At 34.3% G+C, this 13,716-nt stretch overlaps 1 protein-coding gene across 4 annotated transcripts in view; it reads right to left on the bottom strand.

Annotated features, from left to right (window-relative positions):
• Positions 1-984: 984 nt before the first annotated feature.
• LOC143244182 (T-box transcription factor TBX3-like) overlaps positions 985-13,716 on the bottom strand; it is a 51,311-nt gene continuing 38,579 nt past the window's right edge. For 2 of the 4 annotated variants that reach the window (XM_076488407.1, XM_076488409.1), the window contains exons 4-6: positions 9,825-9,901; positions 5,424-5,641; positions 985-4,881 (exon numbers count right to left, since the gene is read on the bottom strand). In XM_076488407.1, the coding sequence (XP_076344522.1) occupies positions 4,169-4,881; positions 5,424-5,641; positions 9,825-9,901 (1,008 nt within the window). In that variant the 3' untranslated portion in view covers positions 985-4,168. The remainder of the gene's footprint in view (positions 4,882-5,423; positions 5,642-9,824; positions 9,902-13,716) is intronic. The other 2 variants (XR_013024939.1, XM_076488408.1) reach the window with 2 other exon arrangements.

Here is a 13,716-nt window from a genome sequence, read left to right as displayed (position 1 = left end):
AGTTACAGAATTGGCTACCTGTGTTCTTCCCACCGCGGGTATCGAAACCCAGTTTCTAGAATTTTAATTCCACAGACATACCGATGTGCCCCTGGGGAGAGAGTCATTTTAATGGTGTTAAAAACTTCTGAACTATGGTATATGTATTTTTTTTTACACAAGTATAATGAATTTGTATTTATCGCTAAGCTACTGTCTAACGCTATCTGTCGCCATCTCTTAATTTTGAACTACAGACAAGGAGGAAACAGCACCCCAAGCACTGACCATTCAAGTTAAAGTTTTAAAATGTCATTCTTATAACGCACACACAGCTTAAAAATGCTAGGAGTGTTTTATGGTATGGCGCGGATTCAAACCCGGCTGCACATAGGGTGAATCTGAACCCTTCTAATTTATTAACCTTGAATTACTTAAAGGTTAGGTCCGGCATGACCAAGCGTGTTAAGGCGTACGACTCGTAATCTGAGGGTCGTTGGTTCGCATTCCCGTCGCGCCAAACATGCTCCCCCTTTCAGCCATGTGGGCGTTATAATGTGACGGTCAATCCCACTATTCGTTGGTAAAAGAGTAGCCCAAGAGTTGGCGGTGGGTGGTGATGACTAGCTGCCTTCCCTCTAGTCTTACACTGCTAAATTAGGGACGGCTAGCACAGATTGCCCACGAGTAGCTTTGTGCGAAATTCAAAACAAACTTAAAGGTTATCTTAAGGAAGATCGCAGCTGAGGAAAACATAACCATTCATCCTGTGAAATAAAACTGAAGTGAATTTAAATAGATAAATATATACAATAATTGTGATTTTAGGAAGTTAACTTACAAGGAAAAACTTGGGAAATATGGTAAAAATAAGAAATTGGATTGAAACAATGAAATTGGTTTAAATAATTAAATGTTCTCTTAGATATAGTTTGTTGTATTGTAACGGAAATTCTGTCCTTTTTTATTGTTCTCTACAATAAATAAATTCAAAAGAAACAAAAGTAATCGCCGCAATTATATTTTATTTTTTAAAGCAACACAAAAGAAATTAGACATAACTATCATACAACTATATGCTGGGTCGTAATAAATAGCTGGTAAAATCATTTGTACAATATTTATTTCAAGACAAAAGTGGCAGAATACAGCACAATGAACATCTTTCTACAATAATGTTGTGATTCATCGAAGTTTCCTTCACCTCTCGGATCCGTGTATGAAAATGTTCTGTCTGTCTTGTTTGGTTTTTTTTTCACCCAGATCTACTTAGCACAACAGACAATGTATTCTTATCTCTGATTATATAACACAAAACACGCGGGCATGAAAGTTAAGACCAGACAGACACAACAAAATACATCTACCTATCACATACATTTGGAGAATAATTTTATGTCTAAGGCCCAAGTTGGAACGTTTCATAATCAAGTTAAATTAGGGGTAGCGGCTTTTCATTTTCTTCCTCATCTCTTGCTATGTTTTTACTAGTTTTCTTGAAAGGCGCGTGTCGTTAATGTAACAGTTTTAGAATAATTTATAACGAGAACTTTCGAAATCATCACAAAAAAAGTGTTTAATTTGTTCCTTAGACAAAGATTTTAGGCCACTAGTTTTTGTTATACAACATTTCAGAATGTTCTTATAACACTATTCGTTGTCTTTCATACTCCAGTGTATCCTCAAATAAGAAAACTTTCTATATTGCGAAGTTGAGTTCAGTAGGGGGGCGGGGAGGGGCTACAGTATTTTTGTTGTCTTGAAGTACCCGAGAAACACAGCTTCATCAGTTCTAGGGTTTAGAACAGAAAGATACTGTTGTCTAACACCAAGGCCGACAAGTACCTTACGTTATAGCATACTGAGGAAGTCACAAGAAAAGTGAAAAGATACAAAGCAGTGACCTACAGGAAACCACAAGCTGTATAAAACAAATTCTTATTTTATACCCAAGAATAAAAGTAAATCTATTTTACACTTCCTTGAAAAGTGTCTACCATGAATGTGATTTAAAACAGGATGTGTCTACATTAGTAACATTTCAACCAGTTAGGGCTAGAAATACCCGTAAACCAAGATCGACAGTTGTTTTTACACATTATTAGCTAATGGACTTTAAAAAAGTAGACAGGAAACCCGAGTGCATGCATACTTTGTCGTTATAAAATTAATGTGCTTCTCAGAGCAAGAGATAAGACTTTATGACGCCCCCACCCCCTTACTTCGCCCACTTTCCTGCTTCCCATTTCTACAGCAGAAAGGTGTACAGATAGCAGACTTGGTAGAAAAGTAGACAGTAAGTACGTGCCAACCAACCTTTTTCCATCTGCAGTACACGTACCCTTATCTACAGCAAGGAATGTTCCACTTCAAATACAGGCATTTTCATTCACCGTTACACCATCTTGATGGAAGAGGCGCTGTTCGACAGACACGAAGGAAATGGTTTGTCGTATCTTTCTGGTTTTTTTGTTGTTTTTTTATGTTCGCGCTCACTTGATGAAAAGTTAAATACTTGTCATAAAATCCTACTGTTATTTTTTTATCCCAATCTTTCCACAAGAACTCTGTAATGTCACACAACAAGATCTAGTGACGGAGAAATAATGCGAATAACGAATATTTTTGCGATAGGTTAATAACTGAAAACGTTTTGTTTGTTTGTAGTGAGCTCCACACGCTAAAAAGTGCAATAAGCCACGCCTTTCCAGAAAATTAATTTCTTATGCCTAGTATCACCTATGCAACTTGTATAATAGAAATAACTTCTAAAAGTTTCTTCTGTTCGTGTGAAATATCTAGAAAAGAAATTTGAATGAATTTTATTTTTTTTATTTTTCAAAAGGACATCAGACACACAGTACACAATAGTGTATCAACTTGCGAGGTAGGTTTGAAAACATAGAGAAATGACTGATCCATCTCCCACTTGAAATTTAAAATTATGTGCTAACAAACGTTCATGTTAACCCTAACATAATTTAAAGGTTAACTGCTTAATTTTACAAATGGGAAATATACGCATTCTCATATTGAATAAAGACGATTTAAAAATAATTCAAATAAGGCCTCAAACAACAGAAAGTCTTAAAAGAAAATGCTTACTTCTGATGAGCTCAAACAAGTTTGCAGTTCATGATGTAGGAGATAATTGACAAGTAATCCACTACTTTTAATCCACGATAACCTTCATAATACGGGTACGCCTACTTTTGATGAACTTAAAGTTTGCAGTTCGTGATGTAGGAGAAACTTGACAAATAATGCAAATTACCACACGACGACTTTCACATTGTTATTAGGCCTACTTCTGTTGAACTCAATTTTATCCTTAAATTATATAATGATAGTTTGACAAGTAATACGCAATAAATGACTGACACACAACAACCTTTATGTATTATTAAGCAATTCATACTAAATTATCACATGACCATGCTGCAAACAAACACGCTATGATGAACGGTGACTAGTCCGAAAACGGATAGTGTTGTTTACCAATATATTAATCCGTCCAAGAGGAAAAAAAAAACGTACGATTACTTATGGAAAAGTATCATCAACATGTTACTAGGTCCCATACCAATAAGCCAACGTGTTTCACGTCAACACGTAAACGTAACAGTGGAATATTATGCAAATTGATTGTGACGGTTTCCAAGGGAAACAGGCAAGATGGCGTCAGATAGATTACGTGATGCAGTTGTCGTAGTTCTAGTTAGTTCCCGATAGCAGAATAATATGTTATTTCTATGTGTTATTAATTCGAACAAACGCCCGTCGTTACAGGCTTGAGATGTCATCGAATCTGTAATAACAGCACAGTTAAGAGTTACTTTCAATTTCCACAACAGTCCCCCGTGAATTTTTACTGAGAAAGTTGTCAAAACTTCACCATGCAGTTAATTTGTCTTTGCGTTAACGTTAAGATTCTATCGTACACTAAATTAAAAACTCTTTTATTCCTTTTGGTTTGAGCCAGTTTGGAGTTATCCATTATAAAACTTGTTTCCAAATAGGCACGATTTGTGATCTTTATTTCTTCGTATAGTCACTTGTGAAAGTGCGAAAACTGAAATATTACATTATTCATCATTTCTTTCCAAGCCTACATTAATATTGGCATAATCAGTCAGTTTTACCAAAAGATGGCCACATAAACTCAGAAGCTGTGTTGAAGAACGTGTTACTACTGTCCTTCATCGGGCAATGTTATCAAAGTTTCCATGACTAGTTGCTCTTGCCGACGCTCCAAACCATATACCATGTTTTCAATGTTTTTCAATTCACAAGAAACATCTGCAGTGGAACCACTTCCATTAGAATGAGTGAATTTTTTTTCCTGTAATGGTGAACTTTGTGACAATGATGTCGTGGTCTTAGATTTTTGATGTAGAAGAGATCGATGATTATGATGGTGTGGAGGGCTAGTTTCGGCTAGGCAGTGGGCACCCAGAGGAGATGGATTGGTGTGAATGGAAAATGGAACAGGATAGGGTGCAAATCGTTGTTGATGGCGGAGACGTGAATTCAGTTCAGCTAGACCCTGGTAACTATTGGCTAGCAGCGGGTAAAGCGGAGAAACTCTGGTAGAACTGGGCGGAAAAAATAATTGAGAATAAAAGGTAGGCGAGTACAAATAGGGCAAGAAATGAGGATGGGGCAAGCCAGCACCTATTGTGACGTTTGGTCCTGTTTGAGTAACAACGTGTTTGTTATGTAGAAATGAGGATTCCTCCTCACAAGACTTGGACTGTAGGCGATTATCAAACGTTAAGGAGTTGGTTGAGGACAACACGCCAGTACCCCTACGGTTGTTATGTCGGTGGTCTTCAGGATTTGGAGTGGACGATAGTTGTTCGGTTTCAGTTTCTTTACTATCATCATGTTGGGGACTAGCATCTGCAAGAAATAAAGAATACCAACATTTGCTTCCAACGTCTCAAAATATAAATTTAACTCTAACTCGTAAACATTTGGCCAATTTATGAGAGGTTTGTTTGCTTGTAGTCAAATACAAACCTGCACGAGGAGGCTATCTGTGCCTCTGCCCACCACAGGTATCGAAACCCAGGTTCTAGCGTTGTAAGTCCGCAGACGTGCTGCTGTGTCCTGAAAGCAAACGTGTTTCCGGAATGCGGAAAACAAAAACAAAGAATACCATAGACAAATAAATTAACAGTGTCGGAGTACAACAATATGGCGGGGATTAAATAGATTTGAGAAAGGACACATTATAGGCTGTTTTATATTAGGGTACTTGACACTAGAATTGTACGTGGTCACGTGCGATCTGTTGTGCTTGAGAGGAAAGACCATTTTATTGGAAAATACATATAATAACTTTCATGTTCCCAAAATTTATTTTAACTGTAATTTATAAGTAAACAACTCGATTGTTTCTTCACAAAATGCACATTATAAAAACTTGGAAATAAACTTACCTTTTCCGTTGCCTATAGTAGTTGACGAAAGAGATGATATCTGTGGCTTCATATCTGCAGCGCCCCCTACGTCCAGTCTTTCCTCATCATCGCTAGAATTTTCAACTTGTTCAGAACTTCCATCGTTTCTGGTCGAATTACTTTCAGTTGCTGGCAAATAGAGCTGTTGTTGGTTCAACTGTATTCCGTGTCGCCTGAAGAGGGAAGAAGTTTGAGGGCTGAAATAAATTAACGCTATTATATAGCCCATTTTTTGACTGACTCCCCCCACCCTTACTTGGTATTCTTATTGAAACACGTTATTTTCTCCATATTATATACCCCATTTTTTGACTGACTCCCCCTTCCTTACTTGGTATGTCTTATTGAAACACGTTATTTTCTCCATTCTTCAAGACTACGTACGTGGTCAAAGTATACATTAACTGTAAGATGTCCTTTAATAGTTCAAATTAACTAACAGAATTGCGAGTCTATAATATTACCAAAATACATTAATGTTTCAGTATGTCACACATCTACCTTTAGCAACATTATAAAATTTACGATTAAGTGATTTAAAAAAAACACAACGTGTTTCAGCAACAAACACACACTTTAGTATCGACGAAAAAAGGCACTTAAAGACTGACTGAATTAAAAGTACGGCTAGAAAATTGTATCAAACATAAAACCCACATTTAGATTTAAAACCTAAACGCATAAACTTTGCATAAACGTAAGTCACAGAAGCCTAAAATATCAGCCATTGTGTTGTAGATGTTTTCTTACTTCGCCACGAGAAGTAGTTTTGACTTCACAAACTGAGAGCATGGCTTGACGTTCGGAATTTTTTGAAGGTTTAAGAACTAATTAGAAAGTATAAAAATCTGAGTTAGGCGAGAATAAGTCGCTAAAATTGTTGATTGATTATTAAAGTCAACTAGTAAGTTCAGTACAGTGATTTTTCAGTTTTTGAGTTTCGAACTCAGTACTAGAGACACGAGAAGTACTGCGCGTGCGACAAAAATTAGTAAACAAGTTGAATCTCTCTTAAAATCCGAGAAATGAAATGCCTTACGTTGACTGGTCGTACATTACTCTTTTTTATTTAACGCATAATCCAAAAACGAACCTGCCTAACAAGGAGAGAGGTGCGTTCAGGTCAAATGTCAAACTTGGTTTTAAAAAAGTCTGTGACAATTTCTAAAATAAAACAAACAGCGAGGGATCTATTGTGTATCAAGCTAGCTTCTACTGGGTGATTGTGGGGGAAAGTGTGTTGAATCATTTTACACCGATTTCTGAATATTCTATAAAGTGACGAAAAACTTTAAAAAAACAAAAACAACCAATGCTAGCACATTCAGACAAACCTAACAACATAAAATAAAGTATTCGAAAGTACGGGTTTGTTGTTTGGATTGTGTAACTTGTTTACAGTAAGTGAGCAGCGTGGTGTTCGATAACCACATCTGTGTAAACAATGTGAAAACAATTTGTAACGAACAGTTTTTAGAGACCCAAAAGGGAAAAATTTACTCTCGGTGTCTGAAAGAGCCTTTTCAATTTGTTCTTTTTAATATTTTTAAGTTGCACTAGATGTCGCTTATGCAATACCACCTTTCGCAATTTGAAAATGATCGAGTAGAAATAACAACCCAAAAGGTATAGTTTTAGTTCCTGTGCGGTCATGTTTACAGTAATCAATATGAAAATTGATACAAATGTAATTTTTATGCGCTTAACATATGGACGTAAAAAAAAAAAAAAAGTTAGGTTTGGCTATTTTGAGTCTTTTTAGACAGAGGTCAGAGCTTACCAAAAAGCATAATTTTTGAATTTGGAGGTCAATTACTTGGCCATATTTCAACAAATTAAATAAAATTTAGTGCAAACAACTCTCAGAGAGAAATGTACACAATTTGGGCATTTTTATATTCTCAATTTTTCAGCGAGGAAAGCCCAATTTAGGGTTTTCAATTGGTATAGATAACTTTTTGCATGTCATGAGTAGTGATACAGCCAGTTTTTGATTATTCTGGTGTCAAAATTGGCCGTGTTAGGATTACGTATCGGTGAAATATTGGCTTCTCTAATTTGTAACCAGTTTTTAAGGTAAGTGGCAAAGTCATTATGTAAAGTTTAAAATAATATTTATAAAGTGCTTTCTTTGTCATACACAAAGATAAACCTGACGTAGTAATATTAATGCACTTCGTTAGTCGACCTTATAATTGAAGACTCACCTAAAACGTAACTACACATTGTGGCAAATACATTATAATTGTAATGTCACTGTACCACTAGAACTCTCATTGGTGAAACTGAGTTCTAAAAACCCGAAGGGCATTAATTTTGTTAAAAGAAGAAAAGAAGCTTACTTATAACAATTTATTGGTTTAATGGGAATGACTTGTACAACTGAATGTTTCGTCCTGGACAAAAATTTCTCTGCTGTTGGATAACAACCTTATATTTTAACATCAGCATATTGGCTCATAGAACAGCTCTCAGTTGCTTATTTCAAAGTATAAAGTTTTATCTCATACCTCCATCTCTTGACCGATTTAAGATCTAATTACTGCCACGGCTATTGAGGATTCTCTCTTGTTGATTAACGAGAACCGTTTACGCATAACCAAAGCAACTCTAACTACAATTCATGGTGATGTCATGCGTATGGCGTATACATCTCTTCTATTTTAGATTATACATACCGTACATCGCATACAACATTTCTGTTTACGGTTATATAAACTAATACATTCAAAACTCGTCTTTTTAGGGTTGGTTATATAAACTAATACACCTACAACTCTTCTGTTTAGGGTTAGTTATATAAACTAATACACCTACAACTCTTCTGTTTAGGGTTAGTTATATAAACTAATACACTCACAACTCTTCTGTTTAGGGTTGGTTATATAAACCAATACACTCACAACTCTTCTGTTTAGGGTTGGTTATATAAACCAATACACTCACAACTCTTCTGTTCAGGGATGGTTATATAAACCAATACACTCACAACTCTTCTGTTTAGGGTTGGTTATATAAACCAATACACTCACAACTCTTCTGTTTAGGGTTGGTTATATAAACCAATACACTCACAACTCTTCTGTTTAGGGTTGGTTATATAAACCAATACACTCACAACTCTTCTGTTTAGGGTTGGTTATATAAACCAATACACTCACAACTCTTCTGTTTAGGGTTGGTTATATAAACTAATACACTCACAACTCTTCTGTTTAGGGTTGGTTATATAAACCAATACACTCACAACTCTTCTGTTTAGGGTTGGTTATATAAACCAATACACTCACAACTCTTCTGTTTAGGGTTGGTTATATAAACCAATACACTCACAACTCTTCTGTTTAGGGTTGGTTATATAAACCAATACACTCACAACTCTTCTGTTTAGGGTTGGTTATATAAACCAATACACTCACAACTCTTCTGTTTAGGGTTGGTTATATAAACCAATACACTCACAACTCTTCTGTTTAGGGTTGGTTATATAAACCAATACACTCACAACTCTTCTGTTTAGGGTTGGTTATATAAACCAATACACTCACAACTCTTCTGTTTAGGGTTGGTTATATAAACCAATACACTCACAACTCTTCTGTTTAGGGTTGGTTATATAAACCAATACACTCACAACTCTTCTGTTTAGGGTTGGTTATATAAACCAATACACTCACAACTCTTCTGTTTAGGGTTGGTTATATAAACCAATACACTCACAACTCTTCTGTTTAGGGTTGGTTATATAAACCAATACACTCACAACTCTTCTGTTTAGGGTTGGTTATATAAACCAATACACTCACAACTCTTCTGTTTAGGGTTGGTTATATACACTAATACACTCACAACTCTTCTGTTTAGGGTTGGTTATATACACTAATACACTCACAACTCTTCTGTTTAGGGTTGGTTATATAAACTATACACTCACAACTCTTTTGTTTAGGGTTAAATAAACTAATATGTTCACAACTTTTCTATTTAGGGTAAGACATTTGAACACTGAGTAAAATATATTATACACTTTCTACAGTTGTACGTATCAACCGTATTAATAAACACAAATTAGAAGGCAGTAGAGAAGACTTGATTGAAAACTTGAGATTTATCAACAAAATTATTCTTCAAATATTTCATCGTTTAGACTTGAACAAAACAAACTTTACTTTTCTCAGCGACAGACCTCCTGTCTGTTGGTTACATATACTAATTAACATTAGCTATCTTGCCAGACCTCCTGTCTGTTGGTTACATATATTAATTAACATTAGCTATCTTGCCAGACCTCCTGTCTGTTGGTTACATATATTAATTAACATTATTCATGCGTGCGTGTGTATGTTTCTCTGGTAATAAAGAAATATGAATCTTTCTCACTTTCTTTCTCGCTTTCCCGCTCCACTGTCTCGAAATCCTTTTGCAAATGGGTTGTTATCAATCTTCAACTGGGTTATCTACAAAATCATGTGAAAAAAATTCATTTTAAACAACCTGTTATTTGTGTTGATAATGGAAGAAATCATAAATGTTTGTCCTCTAACTGTAAACGTAATTCCTACCAAAACGACGTCATGTTCTCTACATGCCCACAACATTGATGTCAGCATAAATCAATAAAGTATGAAACCCCTTCTCGTGGTGAAAAATTAAATCACAAAGTTATGAAACTTAATTTCACAAAAAACGTCACCAACAATTATCTAACTCTAGCAAAACAATGTTGTACTGTCCAATACTGTCAGAAACCAGAACTCCACACTAACAAAGTTTTACTGTCCAATACTGTCAGAAACCAGAACTCCACACTAACAAAGTTTTACTGTCCAATACTGTCAGAAACCAGAACTCCACACTAACAAAATTTTACTGTCCAATACTGTCAGAAACCAGAACTCCACACTAACAAAATTTTACTGTCCAATACTGTCAGAAACCAGAACTCCACACTAACAAAATTTTACTGTCCAGTACTGTCAGAAACCAGAAATACACACTAACAAAGTTTTACTGTCCAATACTGTCAGAAACCAGAACTCCACGCTAAGAAAGTTGTACTGTCCAATACTGTCAGAAACCAGAAATACACACTAACAAAGTTGTACTGTCCAATACTGTCAAAAACCAGAACTCCACACTAACAAAGTTTTACTGTCCAGTTTTTTGTATAACAAATACGTGAACAAGATTCTCAAAGTAACTCATAATACAAGAAGGTACATAATGTTTAGTATCATAGTAATAAACATAATACAACAAGGTACATAATGTGTAGTATCATAGTAATAAACATAATACAACAAGGTACATAATGTGTAGTATCATAGTAATAAACATAATACAACAAGGTACATAATGTTTGGTATCATAGTAATAAACATAATACAAGAAGGTACATAATGTTTGGTATCATAGTAATAAACATAATACAAGAAGGTACATAATGTTTGGTATCATAGTAATAAACATAATACAAGAAGGTACATAATGTTTGGTATCATAGTAATAAACATAATACAAGAAGGTACATAATGTTTGGTATCATAGTAATAAACATAATACAAGAAGGTACATAATGTTTAGTATCATAGTAATAACCATAATACAAGAAGGTACATAATGTTTAGTATCATAGTAATAATCATAATACAAGAAGGTACATAATGTTTAGTATCATAGTAATAATCATAATACAAGAAGGTACATAATGTTTAGTATCATAGTAATAAACATAATACAAGAAGGTACATAATGTTTAGTATCATAGTAATAAACATAATACAAGAAGGTACATAATGTTTAGTATCATAGTAATAAACATAATACAAGAAGGTACATAATGTTTAGTATCATAGTAATAAACATAATACAAGAAGGTACATAATGTTTAGTATCATAGTAATAAACATAATACAAGAAGGTACATAATGTTTAGTATCATAGTAATAAACATAATACAAGAAGAAGATTACATAATGTTTAGTATCATAGTAATAAACATAATACAAGAAGGTACATAATGTTTAGTATCATAGTAATAAACATAATACAAGAAGGTACATAATGTTTAGTATCATAGTAATAAACATAATACAAGAAGGCACATAATGTTTAGTATCATAGTAATAAACATAATACAAGAAGGCACATAATGTTTAGTATCATAGTAATAAACATAATACAAGAAGGCACATAATGTTTAGTATCATAGTAATAAACATAATACAACAAGGTACATAATGTTTAGTATCATAGTAATAAACATAATACAACAAGGTACATAATGTTTAGTATCATAGTAATAAACATAATACAACAAGGTACATAATGTTTAGTATGATAGTAATAAACATAATACAAGAAAGTACATAATGTTTAGTATCATAGTAATAAACATAATACAAGAAGGTACATAATGTGTAGTATCATAGTAATAAACGTAATACAAGAAGGTACATAATGTTTAGTATCATAGTAATAAACGTAATACAAGAAGGTACATAATGTTTAGTATCATAGTAATAAACATAATACAAGGAACATAATGTTTAGTATCATAGTAATAAACATAATACAAGAAGGTACATAATGTGTAGTACCATAGTAATAAATACAGTTTAATGTTTCATTTTCTACATTTATAATTTTATTTTAAAAACTTATTTTTCTCCCGAGAAAACGAAAGAATGTTTACACCACATTCTGTTAATAATTAAAAAAAGTAACACAATTAACAACTTCTAACGCACACATACAGAAGTTGCAGATTTAACTAAAACATACAAACAGCTAAAACATATTCTTATCATTAAAACAGACAAACAGCTACAAGTACCTTTATAAAAAATAAATTACATACTTTTCTTTATAGTTTGTGGGGTCAACTGTTATGTACAAAAACAAAAACTCGTGGGTGACAAAACTTCAAGAAACGTACTGTGGACGTAGTCGCCTCTCTTTCTATGCCATTCTTTACCATTATAAGTTCGAAATGATAAGTGAGCCAGCTTGGAGCTACTAACACTTGCGATTCGAGTAACTGATTTGTATATAGAGAAACTAGTACCTGAAGGAAAGGAAGGTTTTATTAGACTTCCATGGAAGGACTAGCATAACAAAGATTGAAAGCTCTCGTTGACAGATGAATGGGCTAAAAAAGTCTTTGTCTAAGAAAATTGAACGCGTATAGGGAGAGAAGAACCGTTTAAGAGAAAGACGAGATTTTACGAGAGTTCAGAGACCAGATACATAAAATACTTGGTCTAACATTTCGCGAAGGATATAAAGCTTTAGAAACGACAGCCTTCAAACATAAATATCTGGTGTTGACACCTTTCAATAGATGGTTTTAGAGTCAGAATACGCAAGTTAAAAACAAATAAAGACGTTTATAACAAAAATAAATATGTTTTGCTTGTTTTTTAATTTCGCGCAAAGCTACATGAGGGCTATCTGCACTAGCCATCCCTAATTTAGTAGTGTAAGACTAGAGGGAAGGCAGTTAGTCATCACCACCCACCACCAACTCTTGGGCTACTCTTACCAACTAATAGTGGGATTTACCGTAACATTATGACGCCCCCACGGCTGAAAGGGCGAGCATGTTTGGTGCAACGGGAATTCGAACCCGTGACCCTCAAATTACGAGTCCAGTGCCTTAATCACCTGGCCATGCCGGGCCGAAATAAATATCAATGTAATGAAAACAAAAGTAGTGACTTATAATTGCAAATGTCAACCAATAGCAGAAGATGTATGTAAGCCACATGTTTTGTTTCGGACGTCCGTACAAAGTTAAATCAGGGCCATTCTGCGCTAGTCTGCCATGGTTTTCAACTGACAAGTTATGGTAAAATATTTTTTGTTGTCTCTCAAAATTTGTAGAGAAACTTAGGCAGTTTGATGAAAAGTTTAGAGAAAATAAACGAACTTAACACTATATATATATATATATTTATTTATCAGGGTTAATAGCCACCCTAGAAAGCCGCAAAGGCGAAACGTTGTTTAAAATAATAATAAAGAGTATTATATCTAGAGTGGAAAGGTAATTTTTTTCTAAATTTTTATCAGAATGTTATAGTGAAGACAACTAGCCAACTGACTCTACTGTAAGCATTTTGAGTATTCCAAAGGAACAGTGGGATTTGCCCAACAATTTTATAAATCACCTATGGATCTAATGTTTGAAGCGCGATGGAAAGCGAAACACAAACCGTTGATCCATCATGATAACCACTAGGCCACGCTCGGATCAAAAAGTAATAATGTG

Source organism: Tachypleus tridentatus, chromosome 2, assembly GCF_004210375.1.
Source record: "Tachypleus tridentatus isolate NWPU-2018 chromosome 2, ASM421037v1, whole genome shotgun sequence".
NCBI classification, from domain to species: Eukaryota; Metazoa; Arthropoda; class Merostomata; order Xiphosura; family Limulidae; genus Tachypleus; species Tachypleus tridentatus.
The sequence above is the reverse complement of the archived record's forward strand: the minus strand, read 5'-3'. Positions and strand labels throughout refer to the sequence as shown.